Source organism: Rhinatrema bivittatum, chromosome 1, assembly GCF_901001135.1.
Source record: "Rhinatrema bivittatum chromosome 1, aRhiBiv1.1, whole genome shotgun sequence".
NCBI lineage: Eukaryota > Metazoa > Chordata > Amphibia > Gymnophiona > Rhinatrematidae > Rhinatrema > Rhinatrema bivittatum.
In genome coordinates, this window is record NC_042615.1 from 256115893 (window position 1) to 256140197 (window position 24305).

The 24305-nt window shown below is 42.4% G+C and overlaps 1 protein-coding gene across 3 annotated transcripts in view; it reads right to left on the reverse strand.

Moving 5' to 3' along the window:
- Positions 1–24305, reverse strand: part of SLC4A11 (solute carrier family 4 member 11) — a 726210-nt gene that overhangs the window by 172293 nt on the left and 529612 nt on the right. For all 3 annotated transcript variants that reach the window (XM_029593900.1, XM_029593909.1, XM_029593918.1), the window contains exons 5-6: positions 23737–23968; positions 21145–21226 (exon numbers count right to left, since the gene is read on the reverse strand). In XM_029593900.1, the coding sequence (XP_029449760.1) occupies positions 21145–21226; positions 23737–23968 (314 nt within the window). The remainder of the gene's footprint in view (positions 1–21144; positions 21227–23736; positions 23969–24305) is intronic.

The window sequence follows — 24305 nt, forward strand, 5'->3', positions numbered from 1 at the left end:
CCATCTATGCTGGCCCTGGGCACAGGTTCAAAACTCGCGAGCCGGCACTTCCAATATGTTGGTCTTGTGCACTGCAAGATCAACATGCAGGAAGTGCTGACATGTGAGTTTTGAACATGCTAAACAGCGCTGATGACTCTGCGGCTGCCCATGGAATTAAAGAGCTGCAAGTTTACTTGGAAAGCCGCATGCGACTCATAAGACACTGCTTGGCCATCCCTGCTCTAGCATATCCTGTTCTCAGTTGTCTCTTCTTCAAGCTGTAGAGTGCTAACCTGTTTAGCCTTTTTTCATAAGTGAGCCATTTCATCCCCCTTTATCACTTTTGTTGCCCTTCTCATTACCTTTTCTAATTCTGCTATATCTTTTTTGATAATGGGACAACCAGATATACACATACACTTCTCAATATTTAAGACCACTTCTCAATCCAAAGGACTTCTGAACTGTTCTTCAATCACTCATTTTTTCACAGTTGGACTATTGCAAATCATTATACATTGGCCTCTCAGCAAAGGCATTAAAGGCCATGCAAAAGATTTAGAATGCAGTCGCTTTGTTGCTCATTGGTGCCAGATTACATGATCTCATCACTCCTTACATTGGCTTCTAGTTAACTGAAGCATCCAATATAAATTGGTTGTTATGGTTCTCAAATTATTACAAGGACACAATAGGAATCACCAAAGATTGAGAATGAAAAATCCAAAACATCTACAAAACTCAAGCCAACTACCATATTACATTAAGAGACCATCATATTAACGAGCCTTGTGGGATAAAAGGCATTGTGACTTTGCCTGTTAAAGCATGTAAATTACTCCACTCACACAAAATATTTGGCACAATCTCTTAATCATAGGACTCCAACCATTTAAATTTTTCAAAGGGTTTTTATGCAATATGTCTTAGTATCTTTCAAAACCACAGCAAACTGTCTTTAATCCCAACTAGCCTGACACAGATTGTGTTTCATGTTCTTCATCATTACTTGTTTAACCTGCAGTTTGTGCCTCAGCTGCCATGTTGCCCAACACCGCCTGCGTCTCTGCAACCTTAAGAGTTCACACTCCAGTATATACTTTGCATTTATCAACTCAGAACATCCTTGACATTCCATCTGTTTGTTCATCTAACAGAAACCCATGAAAAGGTTTTCTCCACAGCGGGCCCTATTTTATGGAATTCCTTACCCCAAGAAGTGCGTGGCATACAGGACTCAAATTATTTAAAAAAGCACTTAAAACCTGTTTAAAAAAACATTTGATACTCTTGTATAACGAGTTATTTCACAGCTATTCATAAGAATATACATTTTGCATGCTAGGTTAGACCAAAGGTCCATCAAGCCCAACATCCTGTTTCCAACAATGGCCAATCCAGGTCACAAGTACCTGGCAGGATTCTTAAGTTCAACAGATTCCATGCTGCTTATCTCAGGAACAAGCAGTGGAATTCCCCAAGTGTACCTTAATAATGGTTTATGGACTTTTCTTCCAGGAACTTGTCTAAACCTTTTTAAAACTCGGCTACACTAACAGCTTTTACCACATCCTGACAACAAATTCCAGAGTTTAATTATGTATTGTATGAAAGTATTTTCTCCTATTTGTTTTAAATGTATCACCTAGTAACTTCACTGTGTGTTCCCTAGTCTTTTTACTTTTTGAAAGAGTAAATAACCGATTCGCGTTAACCCGTTCCAATACACTCCCTATTTTATAGACCTCTATTATATCTCCCCTCAGTTCTCTTCTCCAAGCTGAAGAGCCCTAACATCTTTAGCCTTTCCTTATAGAGGAATTGTGCTCTCATGCTCTCCCCTGTCGATATCCTATTTCTGCAGCAAGTAGCTTGTGTTTTGCTCCATGTCTGCTTTTGGCAATGTTTGTTTAGATTTTAAATTAAGTCTGTTTTCTGTTTTAATTTTTACTGATTTTATCTATGTAATGTTATACTCCACCCTGAACAACTGGAGGTCACAAGTAATAAATATTTTAAATAAAATAAATCAATAAATGTGGCTGCATCATGCTTCAATACAGAGACATTATTACATTCCTAGTTTTGTCCCTCATTCTATTTGCTTTTTTGACCCCAATTTGAGTGAAAACAGCATTGTGTACCTATAGTTTGGATTATTTTTCCCTATGTATATCAAGTAACACTTGGCCATATTAAATTCCATCTGCCATTTTGATGCCCAGGTCCCCAGTCTCACAATGTCCTCTTGCAATCCCTTGCAGTCTGCTTTCTTTTTTTTGAATTATTTTGTGCCATCTGAAACTCTAAAATCATCACTCATTGCTCCCTTTTCCAGATCAACAATCACTGTTAAAACACTATCCCAGTAAAGATACTGGAGGGTGGGGGGAATGAAACGAATATGTAACTTACGGCCGATAATGTGATTATGGTCATTTCCGGTTTGAAATTTACGACCACACTGGTCTTGAAGAATGGATTTATATCTAAAAGGTGCCGGAATGTATTTTGCTAATGAGGCATTTGTTTCATTCTGCATTTCTTTGGATTGCATATGGAAAAGAGATCATGTTAAGGAATAGACGGGATAAACAATTTAAATCTTCCCTAATGAAACGAAGAATTCTTTGTTGGGAATAACACGTAGATACTTTCACTTGAATAAGTGGAGAGCAGCAGATAGCACATAGAAGATGGTTTTGCATAAATAAGCAGAGACCCGGTATATGAATACTCTAAACATAAAATAAGTGGCGATCAGGTATACATATTTTTCTTATATAAAACTTAAAATAATCTCTCAGATACAGTTTTGCATAAATTCCGAACATTCTGGTGATTTGATTTAGTAAAAAAGATGAAGAGGATAGCCTATTGAGATTCCTATATGAAATATGGATTTAAATGCTTCTCTCTGGATTATATGTAAGATTTAAGTATGTGTTACATTGTAATATTGTTATATTATAACTTTGTAAGATTGGTACATTGTTACATTGTTTCTTTTTAAAATGTATTAGTATGTATGGAAGAGTGAATGATTTATAATGTTTGTATGTTAGGAAGCTTTTAATGTTTATAGATATGATACATGAGAATTGTTTTGTATAAATTCGAATAATTTAATTAAAATTGGTGTTCAATTATTGAAACAATTTTCTCTCTTTAGGTATTAATACCTCAGCCATGATAGTATATACTTCCCCCAAGGAAGCATGCGGTCCAGTAAATGGAACAATCATTGCCTGAACCAGGACGTCCCGTCTGCCAACAGGGTTATCCCTAAAATGGGGAAGTATATTTATTTTATTTATTTTATTTATTTAAGGTTTTTATATACCGGCAATCATGAGCACATATCTTGCTGGTTTACATGAAATGGGAGTGCATTAAATACATCAACTAGAACTGTGGTGATCGAAGGAGCAGTTACAAATAACAAGGGTAGCAGAACTTGGATAAGAAGGAAGAGATAGGAAAGAATAAACGGTTGAACGGTATACAAATAAATTAAATGCTATGTAAAAAGTATAGCTATGTAAAAAGTATATGCTATGTAAAAAGTATAGCTATGTAAAAAGTATAGCTGGAAGTCGGCGCTGTTCTGATGAGAGGTTTACTGTTTATGTAATTTCTGTTCAGAGAGAGTACTCATTTTCCCTGGTGTCATTCTCAACAATAAAAGTAATACAGGCCTTTTTTTTTTTTTTTTTAAATTTCCACCATGGATTGTAATGAGCAGTGTGTCACACATGTGAGCATTGTTTTGAAATAATTTTTCTTTTTATTATTATGGTTTTACAGCTATTGATTGTATATTTCTTGATTTGTGAGTCACAATGGGAAAAAGGTTGAGAACCACTGCTCTACACATTGCTCCTTCTCACCTTTCAATTTCACCATACCACTTCTGACCTCCTTTCTTTCACTGCAATATCTGAGAAATGCTTTATTTCCTCGCTTTACCTTTTTGGCCATCCTTTCTTTTGCTTGACCTTTTGCTTTCCTTATTTCTTTCTTTGTCTCCCTCAGTTTTAACTGATATTCTTCCCTGTGTTCCTTTTTCTGGGATCCTTTATACTTCTTGAACATTTTTTTTGTCTTTAATTTTTCAGCCACTTCCTTAGAGAATCAGATAGGTTTCTTTTTTCTCTTACTCTTGTATACTTTTCTAACATATAGATTTGTTGCCTTTGTAAAAGCTTCTTTTAGCTTAGCCCACTGTTGTTCCACCTCACCCATTTTCTCTCAGTCTTCCAGTTCTTCCTCCAGGTGCATCCCCAATTTAACAAAGTCTGTATTTTTGGAAATTTATAACTCGAGCCTTCATGTGACTTTTCTGTAGCCTATTCGAAAAATCAAACCACACTATCTGGTGATCCCTGGTGCTCAAGAGAGCCCCTTCCTGAACATTAGAGACATTAGCACCATTAGTGAACACCAGATTGAGTATCACATCCTCCCTCGTAAGTTCCATTACAATTTGTTGGAGCAGGACCCCTTGAAGAGTATCCATTCTCTCTCTACTTCTCATAGATTCCGCAGAAGGGATACTCCAATCCACATCTGGCAGATTAAAATCTCCAACAAACAACACTTTGCCCTTCTTTCCCACCTTTTGGATGTCTTCAATGAATTCTCTGTCCAGTTCTTCCATTTGAGTCGGTGGCCTGTAGATCACACCAGTAAAAATGGAAGCACCATTTTTTTTTTTTTTTTTTAAGGACTGTCCATAATGCTTCTTCCCTACCCCACATTCCTTGCAATTCAATTGTTTGGATATTGTTTTTGACATAAAAAGAGCTGCTTCTCCCCTTTTTCTGACCTCTCTTTTCAAGTTATAGCCCGGGATGGCTGAATCTCAATTGTGGGAATCAGTGAACCAAATTTCCATAACAGCAACAATGTCCAAGTCCGCCTCCATCATTAGGGCCTGCAGGTCTGGAATTTTGTTGCCTAGACTACAAGCATTTGTAGTCATAGCTTTCCAGCTGCTCTTTCTATTCACCTTTTCTGCTTTATTGAACTGATTGATTTTGTTACTTGTCCTTGCCTCTTCCTGTTTTGCTTGGGGGTGACATGCCAAATTCACAGCCACCTCCTGCCACCCCTGCTCCCTAGTTTAAATGCTTGATAATGTATGAGCTGACTTTTTCAGTTAGAATCCTCTTTCCTGCCACAGTCAAATGTAGGTCATCCTTACCATATAATCTTGTATTGCTCCATACATGGCCCCAGCCTCTAATGTATCCAAAAGCAGGTTTTGAGTCAGACACTGAAATTATATATACCAGTATTTCCTCAATATACACTTCATATGGGTTGACAGGTAGTAAAGCTTAATAGTTCACATGGGGGTTAACCTGTTTTTTCTAAGTAGCAACATTTTATGATACGGCAAAGCTCTCTTATCTGCTTTCTGAATACAGTTTTTACAGTAACCTTACTGAGGAACCAGTTTTTCATTGAGCATATTTATATTCATCTATAGTAGAGCAACTTAAAGCAGCTAGCTGGAAAGTTATATTTTTAAGGTACTTGGGTGGTGACCCTGAAGGGACAGAAGGGTATTTCTGACAGTGGGTTTCTTTTAGATGGCTGAGGAGAAACCATCTATAGGAAAATGTCTAGGAAAGGGATTTCATCCTGATTCACATTCCCATGAAATTAAGTTCCTTTGTCTTGAATTAGCCATGTAAAAAAAATCATATAGCATTGCATGTTTTCCTTTCCATAACATTTCTATATCAATGAATTGTACCCACAAATACATTTCCTGTTTAAAAGGGTGTAGTGAATATATTTCTCAAAAAAATCACATACCAACTTGGTCAGTGTGCTAGCATGTATCTATGCCTCAAGAGGTATAGTTAAATTTAACTCAGCATTGCCAATAAATTGGACTCTTTATAGCAGATATCAGGATAATGAGCTCATTATCCTGATATTTACATACTTAAAATAAGTGGCTGCATAATCACATAATTTTTAAGGTTATATAAAGCCCCCAAAACTGAGGCTTTTCTCTTTTTTTCTGTAAAAATGTCTGTCATTTTAAATGAATTCACTAAGCATACTGTAAAGTCACAGTTATTTTATCATTATGAATGCAAAATAAATTTAACATGTACATGTTTACACTGTATTTTACAAATCTAATGATCTAAATTTTATCAAATTGATCAGTACAGTTTAGTTATGCAAAAATATTATGCATCAGTTAATCATACATCTGATATCAGATGGTAAAGTGTATTAGTATATAACAATTGTAATTAAAGAAAGGGAGGGTAATGTTCAAAGCCAATTTTTCAGGTATAGTAGTGGTACCAGCAGAAATGTGTTTTGGTTTTTTTTTAAATTGCCCATCTTATAAAAGAGCAAAAGTATGTTGTTAAGGGAACGCTCACATGTCTCTTTTGCTGGAGCAGTCCTTTCACCAATCTTTGCTGATACTGCCCCATCTTTATGTCATGGTATCTGGCCCGAGTGTGTGCATGTGTGTGGTGCAATCCTGAACAGCAAGATCGTGCTGCCCGGGCTGCATATTTTCCTGTAATGTCAAGGGGACAGGAACCTCTCAGATCAGAGCTCTCTGAACCAACTTAATAGACCTTAATGGACTGCTTGAGAGGTAATCAGGAATCCCTTACTCCAACCCCTAAGACACATGGGGCTGGACTTAACCTTGGCTTTTCCTCCTGCGTGGCTCCTGGGAATATGTTTGCCTACTTGTCTTAGCCCCTGAATAATAACTTCATTCATACACTATAAAACATCTATGCTCTTTTATTGAGTGCTGGGTTAGTTTCTAGCACTGTGGCAATATTACAGTTTCTGAAAAGTATAATTCTCTACAACCAAAAGTACACCAATCTCCAGGTATCTTATTACATAATTTCTATTTAGAAATTTCAGCACTTTTAACAGTTATAATTCCTTCCATATAAGTTAAATCATTAAACCTAAGGGATAACATTCTAGGCATCTGCCTTAAGACATACAGCATCAGCATTTGGGAAACATTTCTTAAATGTGCTTCAACCATTTATCTATTTATTTATTTATTTATTTATTTTGAAGATTTTATATACCGACAACCGTTTGCACATCGTATCGGTTTACAGATAACTTAGAACAAACCATATCAAGTAGGTATGGCGTTTACACATAACTGGAACACAACAAGAGTGCAACAAGAAACCAAGAATATAGAAATATATTCCAAACTGGGGGTAGGATAAATTGTAGGGGGGGGGGGGGGGAGGGAGAGCTATGTACAAGGTTCAAAATAAATGTTGCAATTGCTGAGTTTTGGGTGAAACTCGAAAGGCCTAAAAGGGGTACTGCTTAGGGGGAAATTCGAAAGGCCTAAAAGGGGTACTGCTTAGAATTAGAGGAGTAGACATCAGGAATGGATGATTTACAAGAAACTAGCTATAAGGAAGAGATTGTAAAGTTTCTGGAGTGCTTTACGTTTTTTTAAGTAAGACAGAGGGGTTAGGGTGGGTGGATAAGGAGGGGTAGGCTTGTAGGAAGAGCCATGTTTTAAGTTTTTTTTTTTTAATTTGTGAGTAGAGGTTTCAGTACGTAGTTCATGGGCCATGGAGTTCCAAAGTGTGGGGCCAGCAAGCGTGAGGGCTCTGTTTTTTGTGGAGATGAGTCTAGTCGATTTTATAGAGGGAGTGCAGAGGGTTCCTTGGAGAGAGGAGCGTGCTGGTCTGGAGGATGTTCGAGGAAGAAACGGGAGATTTATCCAGTGGTAATGGTCATTAGCAATGCTTTTGTGAATGAGTGTAAGAGTTTTGTAGAGGATGCGGGAATGTATCGGTAGCCAGTGAAGATCAATTAGAGTGGGAGTGATGTGTTCCTTCTTATTGGCATTTGTGAGGAGGCGTGCAGTGGCATTTTGGAGGAGTTGCAACGGTTTGATGTGGGTAGCAGGGAGGCCCAGGAAGAGAGAGTTGCAGTAGTCTATTTTGGAAAAAATAATGGAATGGAGAACTGTACGGAAGTCAGAGAAGTATAGAAGAGGTTTAAGTTTTTTAAGCGTTTGTAGTTTGAAATAGCAATTGCTGAGGATAGATTTGATGTATGGTTTGAAGGTGAGTTCGCTGTCAAGAGTGACACCCAGGTTTCGTGTGTGAGATGGGAAAGTAGATGAGGAGAAGGCGAGCAGTATAGAAATTGCTGCGTGTTTAGAGGAGACGATAAGGAGTTCCGTTTTTTGGGGGTTGAGAGATAAGTGCATGTTGGTGAGGAGCTGATTGATGGCAGCAAGGCAGGTTTCCCAGTTTTGGAGAGCGGTGAGGAGGGAATTTGTAAAAGGGACAAGGATTTTCACGTCATCTGCGTAAATGAAGTACGTGAAACCAAGATTGGAGAGGAGGGTGGTAAGAGGGAGCATATAAATGTTAAACAGGGTAGAAGAGAGAGAAGAGCCTTGGGGGACACCACACTCAAGGTTTACGGGGTTGGATTCTTTATTATCAGTGATGACTGTGTAACAACGATTTTGGAGGTACGATTTTATCCAGGATAGGGCAGTTCCAGAGATCCCAATGATGGAGAGAATATTGAAAAGGATGTTGTGGTTGACGGTGTCGAAAGTGGCAGAAATATCAAGCATAGCGATGAGGTATGAGTTACCAGCGTCCATTCCTTTGATAAGAGTGTCTGTAAGGGATAGGAGTAGGGTTTCCGTGCTGAGGTGTTTCTAAAGCCATATTGTGTGGGTTGGAGGATATTATTTTGTTCTAGATAGTCGGAAAGTCGAGAGTTAACCAGTTTCTCCAGAACTTTGGAAAGGAAAGGGAGATTGGAGATGGGTCTGAGATTAGATAGGTTGGCGGGATCAAGGGAGGATTTTTTCAGGATAGGCTTGACAACAGCCTGTTTTAGGGAGTTTGGGACTGTGCCTTGTTCTAAGGAGCGGTTCGCAATTTTGGAAAGTGGTGTAGCTATGGTTTTGGGAATAGAAAGTAAGAGTTTGGTGGGAATGGTTTCAAGGGGGTGGGAGGATGGTCTCATCTTTTTAAAGATATTTTCAATTTCAAGGGGGTAGGAGAGTTCGAAAGATGATAGGGAGGCAGATATGTTGGTGATTGGAAGTGTTATATTATTGGTGTTAGGAGAGAATTTAGCAGTGATAGAAGACACTTTATTCTTAAAGAAATGAGCTATTTCGTTGCAACGTTTTTGTGATGAGGGTTCATGTGGTAGTGTCGAATTGGGTCGGGTGAAATTGGATTTAAGATCATTCAGCTGTCCCTACACTATCTTTTAATTACTGGGGCTGAAAAACTCTTATTTCAACAATTAAACATGCAGTTTAAATTCTTTCAAGACCTACTGACCAGCAATGCATAGTTTCCCTCCCTGTAAAACAGTCAAGCAGCCTTAGAAAAGCAGAGTTGCTTACCTGTAACAGGTGTTCTCCCAGGACAGCAGGATGTAGTCCTCACATATGGGTGACGTCATCAGGCGGAGCCCTATTACGGAACACTTTTGTCAAAGTTTCTAGAAACTTTGATTGGCACCCTGAGCACACCCAGCATTGTATGATCCCTGTGTCCACAGGGGTCTCCCTTAAGTCTCGTTTGTAGCAAAAAGCACGAGTGAAAAAATAAAATAATAAACGTAAGCGGACCCAACTCCGCGGGGTGGCGGGTGGATTTCATAAGGATTACATCCTGCTGTCCTGGGAGAACACCTGTTACAGGTAAGCACCTTTGCTTTCTCCCAGGACAAGCAGGATGGTAGTTCTCACATATGGGTGATTAGCAAGCTACAGGCTGACTCATATTACAACAGGCCAATAACAGACAACTCGTGCAGCAGGCACCATAATTGGGGTGCTATTGGCAATGATAAGGCAGCCTGAAATCACAGCAGGTGGTTGTGGAAGGAGGTGGGGATTATACTGGAACAAAGTTTTTCAAGACAGATTAGCCAAAGGCAGAGTCTTGACGGACTTCCATATCTAAGCAGTAGAGGGCTGCAAATGCGTGACGAGAGCTCCATGTCGCAGCCTAGCAGATGTCGGCAATTGGTACTGAATGATAGTGTGCTACCGACGTTGCCATGGTCCTTACAAAATGTGCCTGCACTCACCTCTGGAGAGGAAGGCCTGCTTCCTCATAGCAGAATTTGAATCAGTCTGCTAGCCAGTTGGAGAACGTTTGTTTGCCCACTGGAACTCGCAGCTTGTCTTTGTTAAAGAAGCAAAGTGTTGGCTGGATTTCCTATGGAGTGCAGTGCAATCTAGATAGAATGCAAGTGCACGCTTACAGTCCAAGGTGTGCAAAACCCTCTCGCCCTGGTGAGAGAGAGGCCTTAGGAAGAGCGGGCAGACTATAGACTGAGTAAGATGAGAGGCTGTGTCCACCTTAAGAAGAAATTTAGGGTGAGTATGGAAGACCACTCGGTCACGGAGGAACCTAGTATCGAGTGAGTATGCAACAAGGGCTTGTAACTCACTGACCCTTTTAGCAGAGGTGATGGCTATGAGGAAAAGAATTTTCCATGTTAGAATTTTAATGTTGTAGGAATGCAAAGACTTGAACGGGGAACGCATGAGCCTTGTAAGCACTACATTTAGGCCCCATTCCGTAACCAGTAATCGTTGAGGAGGCTTAAGTTATAGAAAACCCATGATAAGCTGACTCATAAGGGGTTGAGCCGTTAACAGGGCATCCCCTACTCCCTGGTAGTACGCTGAGATGGAACAGAGGTGTACCCATACGGAGGATGTCTGGGGACCAGAATTCGAAAGGTATCCTAGATAGCCTAATAGAGATGGAGTGGGGCAGGAAAAAGGGGCCGATACCTTTTTGTGCCCACCATTTGGTAAATCTTGCCCATTTCGAATTGTAAGATTTACGTGTGGAAGGTTTTCGAGAAGCTACAAGTACATGAAAATATCACTGAGTCAGTGTGTTATGAGATTGACCTGTGGGCAGGCGAATTGGTTCCTGGAGTGATAGGTTGAGAAGTATGGGGAAGCATACTTGTCGAGGCCAGTATGGGGTTATGAGAAAACCTATTGAAAACCTGTCCTGCTGAAGTTTCACAAGAGTTTTGGCTATGAGTGGTATCGGAAGAGAAGCATATAGACCGTTGTTGCAGGGGCGAGCAAAGACATCCATGGCTAACGCATTTCGATGCCTGTGTAGGGAGCAGAATCTGTCCACGCTGTGGTTCAATTCGGACGCAAGAGGTCGATGGTTGGTTAACCTCAACGCTAGAAGATTTTGCTCACTACACATGGATTCAGAGACTACTTGTGGGGATGGAGACATCGATCGAGATGGTCTGTTAGTATGTTCAGTATGCCTGTTAGATAAGTGAGCCAGAGATGCATGGAGTGTGTAAGGGCCCAGGCCCAGAACTGTGCAGCTTCCTGACAGAGCAGATAAGAGCCTGTGCGTCCCTGTTTGTTCGAGTATCACATTGCCACTATGTTGTCTTTCTGTATCCACAAAGTTTTGTGTAAGAGGCAGTGTTTGAAGGCATAAAGGGCATATTCTGTATTCTGTAACCCTTGAATATCTTGTACACTTACAACTTTCACCCATTACCCCCTGCTATCCCGTAACTCTTGTATATTTTGTATATTTGCATTTTAGTTAACTTTTGTTACCGCTCCTTTCACCTCTCTCCTTCTCTTTAGTTTTGGGCTCCTCCTCTTCGACCCCCCCGCTCCCAGTTCTCCCCTCCCCCTGTTATTTGTATTTTTCACCTTTTTGTTATTATGTAAACCGATATGATGTGTATTTTAATGTTGGTATAAAAAAAGCCGTTAAATAAATAAATAAAATAAATACATAAATAATAATGCATGGTTCGAAGCTCCAGGAAGTTGATCTGAGACTTTTCATGGAGCGGAGTCGACGCATTTTGGGTTTGGAGGGTGTTGATACGAGCTCTCCAACCCAAGTTGGATGTGACCGTGGCCAAGATCATCTGAGGATTTGGTTACTGGATCGGTGATATGGAACAGGGACGAAAGTGGTTGAATGGCTTAGAGCCAATGAAATTTTAAAATCCATTGAGTTTTTCTCATGGCTAGTCTGGCCATAGGAGTGATGTGAATCGTGGAAACCATGTGGCCCAGCAATGGAAAAATTGATGGGCTGAGGCTATGTTGCATGCGCACAGAGATGTGGACAATTTGATAGGATGTCTGCACGGTTCTTGGGCAGGAAGGCCGCTGCGACTGTAGTGCCCAGATCTGCTCCATATGGGATTTATGGTAGCTGATCAGAAATCCCAGACAAATTTAGTAGATTTATAGTGAGTCTTGGAGAATTTAGAGCTCCTTGTTTGGATTGATTCCTTATTAGGCAGTCGTCCAGGTAAGGAAACGTGTGAATGCTGTTGTTCTTTGTAGATGAGCGGCAGTCACTGCTAGGCATTTGGTGAAATACACAAATTGTTGAAGCTAATTCGAATGGCACAACTTGGTATTGAAAATGTTGTTGACTCACTATGAAGCATATAGAAAGTCTAGAGAATAGAGGCAACCCCCTTGTTGTAGTAAGGGAAGCATGGTGCCGAGAGACACCATACTGAACTTTTCTTTCTGAAGAAATTTGTTGAGATTTCTGAGGTCCAGGATGGGCGGAGGTCACCTGATTTCTTTGAAAGTAGGAAATAGCGGGATTAAAATCCTCTGCCTTGTTGCATCCGGGGAACGGTATCTCGAGCCCTAGTTCTCAGTGGGATGGCTGTTCTGTTGTCTGGCAAGGGTGAAAAATCCAGGAGCCTGCCCGACTGGCAGAGTTGGTGTGATCTGGATATCAGTTGGTCTCACCTAGGAGCGTGAGCAGTAAAAGGTCCTTCTAGCATCCCTCTTTGCTGTGCAAGAAACGTAGAGAGCTGTCGCAGGGTCTCGCGGTGGTCTTGCAATTGAGCCACTGTCTGCTGGACCTTGTGCATGAAGAGATTATCTGCGGTGCATGGCAGATCAGCTAGTTTATCTTGGACTTCGGGCTGTAAATCAGGGGCCGTAAGCCAGGTTACCATCTAGTACAGAGTCCTGTTACTGGCAACGGGAGGACGTTTCGAAGCAATCACATGCTGCTCGAATTTCATATGGATGGCAGAGAGGTTCCCTTGGTGTTGTGTCAATCATAGCTAGTAAATAGCAATATGTGACACCAATATGGTTCTTGGAAGATGTTACAACATAAATCCTCCCAAAAACGTCTGGTCCTTTTTAGTGACCAGGTCGAAAGGGATGGTTTCAGACACATCCTTTACTTAGGTCTCAATGGGTTCGATGCCAAAGCGGGATTAGAGTGCCCATAGCCCTTCAAGGATCCCGGGATAGGCATATGGGTCCATGGAGGCTCAGAAGGACAAGTTGGCGTCGATGACTTGGTGCCATAACGAGGCGGTGCCACAACAGTGCAAATGTCGATGGCTCCGGTGTTGTTACAACTGTCGCTGCCCAACATCTCCACTCTGCCCACCTTACCTTTTTTGCGACTCCTCCTGCGGTTGATGGACGTCTGGCTGCTGCAGCGTCTGTCTGCCATCCTTTCCGGCGTCCTCGGTCCGGCTTGGGTGCTGCATCCCGCCATGTTGTCCAGGTACAATAGGGTGCACGCACCACGCGGCCCTGCTTCTTATTCTCTCTTTGGCGCAAATCTCAGGGGCGTCCCCCTGAGATGACATCACGCATCCCAGATACAAAAGCCTACACTTTTTGCTAGCTAATCAAGTTAGCAAGGGAACTCCTTACGGATGGGATTCTCTCTCCGTACCTAGCTACCCTGCCTCTCCAACTTTGGACTTTATCCTAACGAGGTACCCGCTCCTCGGGGGCCTCTCTCATTTCTTTCAGGTCGCTATCAGGAACCGGTACTCGCTCCTCGAGGGCCCATGTTCCCTGACTCGCTGCCTGAACTTATCTCTTCTGCTTGGAAGAAGCCGCTGCCTACATCATCACTGAGTTATCAACTTTATTTCCTCAGAGATGTTCCCTGGAACCAGGTACTCACTCCTCAAGGGCCTGCCTCTATTTCAGCTTCTGTGTCACCTTCCGGGAGAAACCGCTGTGTGAGTAACTTTACCAATGAGACTCTATACCAGAACTCTGTGTATGCTCCACTATACTCACTATCTCAGTTTTCTCCACTACAGCACAGCCATAGAGGGAATCGCTGTTCCATTATCCTGAGGAACCCTAAGCTCAGCCGGGCTTCATCTCTACTCACTACTGCCACCTCTGGTGGTTTCTCAACTCTGTCTAATAAAAGATATAACTCTGTGTTGTGTCCCCCAAAGCTGAGCCTGACCTGTGGCCCCTCACGGGACTTCCCCCGTGTGCGTGATCAGCTGCCACAGTGTCCAAGGGTCCACCCAAAACCTTACAAACAATAACAGGTGTTAGTAGATTCTGGAAGGCATCAAGGACAGCCTGACTGACGATGACGTCCAGCTTCTCCCTGGAAGCTGGTATAGGTAGCGCAGTTACAGGGGGATACAGGCTAGGCGTTACTGGCACTTCCACATGAATCTGTGGTGGCGCAGTACCTGGCACCGGTGTCGGTGGGGAACGTTTCGGTGCCTCGGGTGCAGAGGAGCATGGAGACTCTTGTAACTGGGCCTGCTTCGCAACTGGTGCAATGGACATTGATGCCGGTGCAGTATCAGTGCCAGCACCGAACACGGAACCATGTTGGTGCCGGCGACAATGTTTCCCTCGGTGCTCAGCCCGGTCTTTCTTCAGCACTGATACCGATGTCCAGAATGGCATCAGTGATAGACAGTTACCGTGGCAGTGACAATGATTCCCGCAGTGCTTGACCCGGTCATTCTCCAGCACCGAGGAAGATGCCCTCGCTGTCCCGGATGGCACTGGCGATGGATGGTCACCGTGCCTTTACTGCTCCTGGCATTGTTTGTCGCCCAAGGATTACTCGGGGCTCTGGTTGAGAACCCGAAGTAAGGAGCGTTTTCTTTAGTCGAGGGCATCGATGGAGGTATCGATGGAGGCTTTGATAATATCGACAGCATTGACGGGGGCATCATCGATAGTATCAACGGGGGCCCTGGGGCAATGGGAACCGTGGACGTCCTAATCCCTCTAGTCCCGATGGAAGATCGCAGCAAGGACACTCGCGGGCATCGTGGGGCGGGCCGAGGGTGATAAACATAGGAAGAAAAGAGGGCTGCAATTCGGTTGGTAACCTGGGGGAACAGATAGTGTGGTGACAGGAACAGACCGGAGTACAGGGCATAGTACTCACCAAGCGTCGATGAAATGTACGCGAAGGGAGACCCGTGTAGGGAAATTATTTGTGAAGTAAAACTTCAAGTGTTTCAGTGAGGAAAAGTTGTGAGAAAAATCTCACAGAGCTCCTAAACGCAAGGCAAACTGCAGCGTGGAAAAAAAGAGACTGAAGAGAGACCCCTGTGGATACAGGGATGATGGCATGCTGGGCATGCTCAGCGTGCCAGTCAAAGTTTCTAGAAACTTTGACAAAAGTGCTCAGCCTGATGAAGTCACCTATATATGTGAGGACTAACATCCTGCTTGTCCTGGGAGAATGCAGGTTCTGTTCTCACCTGCATTACTATATCCACCAGACTTATGTTCAGTTTATGTTGCATAATATTCTAAGTTCAAACACCAACTTTCTTAGGTTAAGCTGCTTCCATTTTCCCAAACTTTAAACATACATAACTGATAATTGCTTCAACATAAACTTGTAACTTACAATCTGCGCAGTGCTATGAACGTCTCTCTTATTCACATAACTTACTGTAATAGCATTTGCAATTCTTTCTAGATAACCTGAGACCTTAATGTAAATTAAAGCACTCAATAAACTTGGTCCAGAACTACCCTCAGCTGCAGCATGATAGGTATGACCGAGCTAATCGGATCTGGGGTTTGCAAACTGAAGCCCTGTTGCCACACAGCGGATGCCAACATTGACCAGGGAACAGTGGTTGGGAAGGGGTAGATTGATACACCTAATGCATATGTAGCCAGAGGAATTTTGGGCAGTGGAATGGCTGCCCTTAACATATCACATGACAGTTCCCTTTCTGAGTGTGAAGAACTGGCTCGGGATGGTGGCCTAATGCAGTGGTCCCCAACCCTGACCTGGAGGCCCACCAGCCAGTCGGGTTTTCAGGATATCCATAACATGCAAATTTTCTCACATGCATATTCATTGTGGAAATCCTGAAAACCCGACTGGCTGGTGGGCCCCCAGGACAGGGTTGGGGACCACTGGTCTAATGGAACGGGACTCGGATCCTTCCCTGCTTCCTTGTTTGGATCTGTCCTGCCTGTTCACGTGACTTTTTCACCCCATGTGCCATCTTCGCACCATGGGTGAGTACTTTAATGGTACCATGGTCGAAGCTGTGCTCTTGTCTGAGCCATAGGCTGGAGGTTTTGATGGACCGTGCACTGACAATGCCAATAATACTGCATAAGGCAATGGTGTTCCGTGTGCTTATGGTGCGCTGCTGCTGCGCTGTGTGCTTTTTTCTTTGGTACTTGCTTCTTTTTATGAGCTCTGGTGCTGGACAAACAGCACTTTGATGACACTTCTTGTGATGGTGGCCCAGTAGTAGGCCCTTTATACTCCACACAGCGCTTTTTAGAGTAGGAGTCTGGCCGCACACCTGGTGAAGCATGCTGCTTGTGGTGCTTCGGGCACTGCCTGACTAGGAGTTACCTGCCTGCTGAAGAGAGTTGGCTCGTAGGTGGGCTATTTTGTTAGCCTCTTGGTGTTGAGCCTTTAGGGACATGCAACTGCAGTTCTGACAATTTGCCTCGTTCTGGTCTGGGCCTAGGCAGATATAACAGCTATGGCCGACCATGATGGATATTGTGTGTGTGCAGGCACAATACTTGAAGCCTGTTTAGGGCGTGATACCATGGTAGCACTGAACAGTGCCTTTTTTTTTTTTTTTTTTTTTTTTAGAGTTCCAGAATAAAGGAGAGAGAAAGAATCTCTTGCATCTGTACGAAGCGTGGATGAAAAAAAGACTCAAGAGAATTCTGGAAAAGTCATTCACTTGGGAAGGCCTGCACATGCTCAGTACACAAAAAATAATTGATTTGAGAGAACTCCACATGACGTCACCAATGGAGCATGGCAAATTCAGCGGAAATAGCTTTTTCTTCTTTTCCCTTCCACAAAATTGCAACCCACAGTAACCCAACTTTAAGCAGTGTCTGGGCTCTATACTTTGCATTGCCTAATCTACAATCAAAGACTTCCCTTGTATATTCCCATTCTCTCCTGACTTTACTTAAAGTTTCCCCAGGGTTTCACTAGGTACAGGAAAGGTTTCCCTTCACAGAAACTAGAACCAAATTTAGCTTAGCATGCAGTTGAGTTCTTCAAGCTCTGCATCTGTATCCTCTTCCATTGTGGAGAAGACTGGGCTGGCTGCCTTCTCTCCATCCCTCTTCCCTTGTGCGTCCCTCTCTTGCTAAAGCTGCCTTATTTATTCCACCTGGCAGCCAGCTTCTACCTAAGAGCTGACTATACACCCTGCCTGAGTTACTCCCTACGGAGGCTCCCAGAAACTTTGTGGAGGCTTCTGGGAAAGTCTTACGAGTAGCTGTCTTAGCTTAACCTCACTTTTCTAAATTAAAGGAACCCTGATCAGGAAACTATCATCCTTTACCTTTCTTTTGGAGCAGAGACTTAAGCAAACACCTCATGATTCTCTCATATGTATGCAGTGCCACTAAGCACATACTTTTACCTGCAGTAAGTGGAGGTATTTTTGGTGCAAGAGTTTGGAACTAGGTGTATACATTTGGATTTTCAAAACTATGAGCACATTTTTAGTCGGAAAGATTACCTGCACGAAATAGCAGGTGTAAATTGCGAGCAGGTAATTTTCCTTAGGCAATTTTCAAAGTGAAATCACATGCAAATGTTCACAGAGTGCAGAACAGACCTGGAACATCAGTTGGTAAGTGCTGTACACTGCCCTGCCCAGTTGAATTCCCAGTTCAGGTCTTCTGCCACCCAGGTCATCTGGTGCTGGGATGCTGCGGAGGCAGCATTCACAACTCCTTAGAGTGGGAGGGGAGACAAGAGGGGGCTCCAAGATTGTTGCCTAATGGGGTGACCGAGTGGTCTGATTCAGGTCCCATGATTACAGGGCTCCAGAGGGACCCCTGGGTGCATTGCACCTCTGACCCAGGAGGGGATATCACACAGAGAAAAAAATCCCCAGATAGTTGTGAAACCAGGCAGCATTGGCTCAGATTGAACTAGTTGCCCAAAGGAACAGGAAGAAACTGCTGGATTAATTTAAAAAAAAAAAAAAAGAAAATTGGGTTAAATTCCACAGGTAGGAAGTACACACAAACTTTGCAGATATGTAGCCTGTCTGAAAATTACCCCCTTAAACACTACTATTGTAAAATAGTACATATTTACAATAATGTTTCTGCTATAGCCATTGAATTGTTTTCAGTGTTATCCCTTAATAATGATCTAGTATGGAATAAAAACATACAAATATGCTGCTACAATAATTTACAGATTTGTTAAATATTGTGTGTTGACATTTTGGAATTCTCAGTAGTCAGCACTAGAAAGGCTAAAAACAGCAGTTTGTGTGTGTGTAGAAGAAATTGAGGGGTGAACCAGGACTAGGAAGGGTTGAAAGAAGACAGCTGCCATTGGTAATCTCGTGTCCTGTACCCTAAGACTCCCATCTCTGTTCCAGGCAGTCCTTAAACCCCTTTGAAAACAAGTCTCCTGGATAGGACCTGACCTGTCATGAATACTAGTACCAACAAAAGCAGAGCACAAGAACAGAAACAACATCAACAGCATACGCCCAAACTATATTAGCACTAGAAGTACTACAAACACTGCACAAAGCAAATAGCAGCCCTACTACAAAAATATCAACAAGTGCTAACATGTTTAAACAATTCTGACCAGTCTATCTGCAAACCCAGTGTGAGGATGTAAGTATGTTGGTACTAATTTGGGAGTAAGGTTCCCCCACACTGTGAACAGACTAGGCAAAATGTAGGAATTCCAGATGTGAGTATGTAAGTATAGCACTATTCACCAAGCATATAAAAAGAAAATGATCAGGACTTGCGTGTCTTGAAAAACAATTTTTTTCCAAAAAAGATATGGCTAACTCTGGTTCTAGAGAGCTGCAAAGGAAGTCTGGGATTTTCATTTTACTTACGAGTCACTGTATGCAGGCATTTTTTCATAAATATTCATTGGCATTAGCCTGAACACCAAACCTGGCTGCAGTGCTAGAACAGAGTTAACCACATCCTGCCTTCAGACCTTTCATTTATGCTGTTAGATGGAAACATGGTGCTGCTCTTTATAAAAAAAAAAAAATTTCTAAAAAAAAATAACGTTAGAAAATTATCAAATTCCTGCTGGCACACCTTTTAATTGTGAATAATGGGGGACGGTGTTTTAAACATGCATGTTATTTCCTTCCAAACTATTAATACAGTAAAATTTCATAAATGTCTTTGAAATATCCTATCAACTTCAAATATTCTTCTAAGGTAGGAAAAAGGTACACAGCATAAAGAAGAGATAAGTGACTGGGATAGTAAAATGGTTAAAAGTCTTGACTCGAGTGATATTATTTATGGGTTTAAACATTTTTCTGTCTTCTAAGGATGCAAAAAGATAAAACATTCACAAGCCTCAATAAGTCGCACAGACACACATTCAGCTGCAAACTGTCAAAGCCTGCCTTACTCTCAGAAAAGCTAAATTGATCATTCTAATGCACTGATTCCAACATGCAGAGCTCTGAGCCTAGACAACATGGCATCTGTCCAAACTGCTACAATTAGGCCCAAAAGCTGAAGAGATAGGACACTTACATATGAAGTAAGGTACATGATAGACATTAGGAGTGTGTGCAAGGGCAAATATATATATCACAAGGGCAAATTGCAAAAACTATTACCCAGGCAAACAGGCGATCTGAAAATTGAGTTGCCATAGACATGGATCATGAGAAAACTTTAAGAAGTAAGACTGAGACAGCATGAGCAGATTACACAGGTATGAGAAGTGTGGGGAAGATAAAGACATTAAGACTTTAAGGTGAGGGCCAGAGTTGGATTCCCAGGACAAATCTTCCGCTCCCCTGGTCAGCAGAGGCTGGGGACGCTGTGGAGAAAGCATTAAAGGGTCCTGGGGGAGGAGGGAACCGTGGACCTCGTGCAACGGATTGACACCACATTTAGGGCTGATGATTGCTGGGCGCTGGAAGGAACCCTGGTGCATGTACTCCAGCCAAGGACTGTGGTTACAATAACTGGGCTGAGTGAGCTGAGAGGGAACAGAAAATAGAAAGGAACCCCCCCAAGTCAACTTGAATGAAGGCTCATGGCACTCATAGCCCAATAGGCCTAGCTTCAATGGAAATGGAAACCCACAGGATGAAAAATAAAAACAACACAATAAAAATCTGAAACGTGAGCTACTAAGAAGCAGCACTGAGGCCCTGCAGGAAGGCTGTGCTAAAGATGCGGCATGTTTTTCATATATGGCTCGTTGCTCCTTGAGCCTTCTCAGAAGGAGGGGGAGGAGTGTTACAGAGCCGACAATCCCAGTTCCCAGATAGGGGGACGTCTCAGGTATAATGGAAGAACACTACATACTGGCCCTGTGCTGGCATGAGCTGAAAGCAGGTGTAAGGCGGCCCTCACTCCAAGCAGAGTTTGGGATTAAAGTAGGTCACAAAGAGAACAGAAGCCCAGCAGCTGAAGAGGACCACTTGGCCAGAAAAGGAAAAGAAATTTAACTTGGTTAAAGCACATAGTGTTCTTCTAGCTGGGAAGATGGTGCTTTAGATTGCTTGTAGAGTCCATGAATTAGAGCATAAGGGTTTCAAGTTCAACTGCCTGATTAAAAAAAACAGACCAAATATTGTGTGCAAGGCTGGGACCAGTGAACTGGACACAGCAACACAAGTGTCTACTTTTCATCCATGCACACAGAGACAGTGTACATAGATTTAAAGTTTTTCTTCTTGACTGTTAACCCTTCTTACAAAACTAGCTACCTAGCAATAAAATAAGTCCATGGGTGTACAGTTTTTAACATTCTTTTTTGATTGTTTTTTTTTTTCAAAATACAGAACATTTTAGGAGCTTTTACTTACATGATACAGAGCCAGGATTGCTGATACTGCACTCCCATTGCAGTTGCTGTGACCCCCTGAATTGTATCTGATAGGAGGTGAACTGGAAAACAAATTTAGTAAAAAAAAACAAAAACAAAAAATGATATCAAAACTACTTAACAGTTTATCTGATTTTAAGATTTATGCATTCCCAGCTTCACGAACCCACACAGATTTGATGGAAGGCATTTTCGAAGGCGAGGAACAACAATGGATTTGTGTTCATTCATTTGCCTGAACTGGTGCACAGTGAAGAGAATGAAAAATGGTAACAAGCAACGTGGTATTTGTTTAACAGTACTGAAGCACAGATCATGGCAGCAGGTTACTGCAAGACCCCATTTCATCTCTCTGCTCTTTCCTTCCTTACTGCCACAACCATCAACAGAAATGTTCAGGCCCAGGGCAGACATAATCAGGTCCTTCATATTGATCACCATCCTCTCCCTCCCTTCGGGTCAGCTCACACCCCCTCTCTTCCTTCCCTCCTCTGCTGACAGAAGGAGAGTGGCACTCTTTAAATGCATTTGAAGTGGAGTGGAGGATGGGGGAGGAGGCAGAAAACTGATCTCAGAAGGGGGTGGGAATAAGAAGTGAGTTAGCACTGTGCCGCAGGAAGACGTGAGTGAACGGACTGGGGAGGGGAAGACTAAAACAATTGGCCGTGGGAAAGCTTGTGTGTGTGCAGGTGTGCGTGTGGAGGGTGGGGAGGAGGATAGGGGGAGGCCGGTGCACTTGTCGATTCTGCTGCTCTGAGGTCACTAGTTGGATTGTGGGCAGCCATATTGGAGCACTGAAGGTTCTACCATCTGTTTGGACCCCATGAACTGCCAAGGCTCAGGAACAAAGATATACCATTAGTTACATTTGTGGCCATGTTAACTGTGATACTACATTTCAGACTTCAGTGGTTTCCAAACCTGTACAGGAGGACCCCCCACCCCAGCCAGTCGGGTATCTAGGATATCCAGGAATATGTATGCATGCAAATTTTATCTCATGTATATTCATTGTGGATATCCTGAAAACCTAATTGGCTGGGGGTCTCCCAGGACAGCTTTGGGAACTTCTGCTCTACTTGATCAACTTCCCCACAGCTAAGACGACTCTGTGATTGCCACATGCTTTCTTCTTGAGCTGTTGCTCAAGGATATTTTTATCACTATATAGAAACCTGTTCTACAGAGCAATGCCAAACTTTATGCTCAGGTGCAGCTGAAAGTGGTAGCACATCAATGAACATAAATACATGAGGAGTTAGCACAGTGGCTCCAAGTCGGGCCGTCCAATCCCCAGTGAAGGTGGTGGAAACAAAAGCAGTATCTGAATTCAAGAAAGCATGGGATCAATACAGAGGGGATCTCTCTAAGGAAGTGATGCTAAATTAATGTGGACAGATAGGCAGACTGGATGGGCCATAAGGTCTTTTTCTGAAATGGAAACACACAGTGGCTGGATTTAGGGCTCATGATTGCAGGGTTCCGGAAAAAGCCCTGGCACAGGCCCCCCCAGTTTAGGACTGCTAACTGCAATGACCAGACTAGGATTGTCAGGGGTGGGAGAGAACTACAACAGAGTACAACCGAAGAACAATCCCAGAGTAGTTGAATATGAAAGCTCATGGTGCCAGGCTCTCAGCACTGGTTCCCAATAAATGAGAGGCCAGAAGGAATAGCTGGAAACTGCTGGGACAAAATAAAATTTAAAAAAATCCCCAAACCAACCAGCATCTAACCTCATTTAACCATATACAAAAAGATTTATTTTAGTTTGGTTTATGTATCTGCTCTGCTAAATGTCAGCTAGCAGCATTTTGCTTGTCATTGCATCTGTCCCCAATCAGGGGGTTGTAAAGGCTTCTTATAGCATAGCCTGGTTCACCCTTATGCTGAAACCGCCTCTTCATCTCACAGAGAACTAAAAAGAATCACAAGCTTTCAGTTTCTAAAGCATAGCAGTCATACTTCAAATATTCATGAAAGGAGCAAAAACCACCCCAGACCAATACTCTACCACGCTGCAATGCCATAAAACATTCAATTAAAAAGGAGTTCCACTCCAAACCTGTGCCTGAAACATTAGAAAAGCACTGCAGATATATATACAACAAAATAGTAATTTTCTGCTGTAAAACGTAGTTATGAACTGCTGTCTCTCTGCAATTGGACTCTGAAATAGTCATGAAACTTCCCTTAAAAAGGCATTCATTAGAATTTCCTGAGCTACTCAATGATAAATGGTGAAAAAATAAAGCATTTACACAACTGGAGTATTAGCCCCATCAAGATAATTTGGATGAAAATGAGATTTACAGTTTTGTCTAGAAAACCTGGAAACTCACTCACTTTGTCAGAATACACTGAAACACAAAAAAGCAAGAGCAGTTAGCGTAGAAACAATCCTATTATTTCCACAAAGGTCTGGAACGATCAAGGACTGCACTCTCCATGGACACCAAACTGGGGAGACTCCAGCTTAAGTACATCAATTCCCCTCTAGCGCCACACCCAGTGACTACATAAACCTGAGAACACGTTTAGATAAAAGGCTTTAAATTCATTTGTGGATTACCATTCCCTTCTCTCGGCATCCCTGAGTCAGTGAATAAAGTGCTCATGATTTTGTCAAAGTTGCAGGTTGGCTCTGCATTATCTGAATCTTCGGCAAAATGCTTCAGCATCTCCCGCAGAACATCATCCAGGGAGGTGGCCGTTTCGTCCAGTATTATGCTGGCTCTAGCCAGGAACCCATCCAGGTCACGGTGTGCTCGGACTTCTTCCTCAAAATTCTTTAACTTCAGGTACTGCATTCAGAAAAAGGGCATCACATGATCAGTCACACGCTTACAGAGCAGTACACCAACCTACTGCTGAGCAGCCCCCAGTGCTAGTGCTATGATCAGTCTTAATTGCTCAGTTCCAGGGAGGATTTTACTGCTCATTTTACACCTAGCTGCCATTCTGAACTTTACAGTGCACTCTGATTACATTTTTTAACAAAACATTATAAAGAATTTAAGAAATATGTAGTTCCAAGTACATCTATATCACATTAAAAAAAAAACACACAGGTACATGTGTACTAAAAATATCCCTTTGCTCATGCTTGGGTCACAAACATGTGACAACTCTCCACCTCAA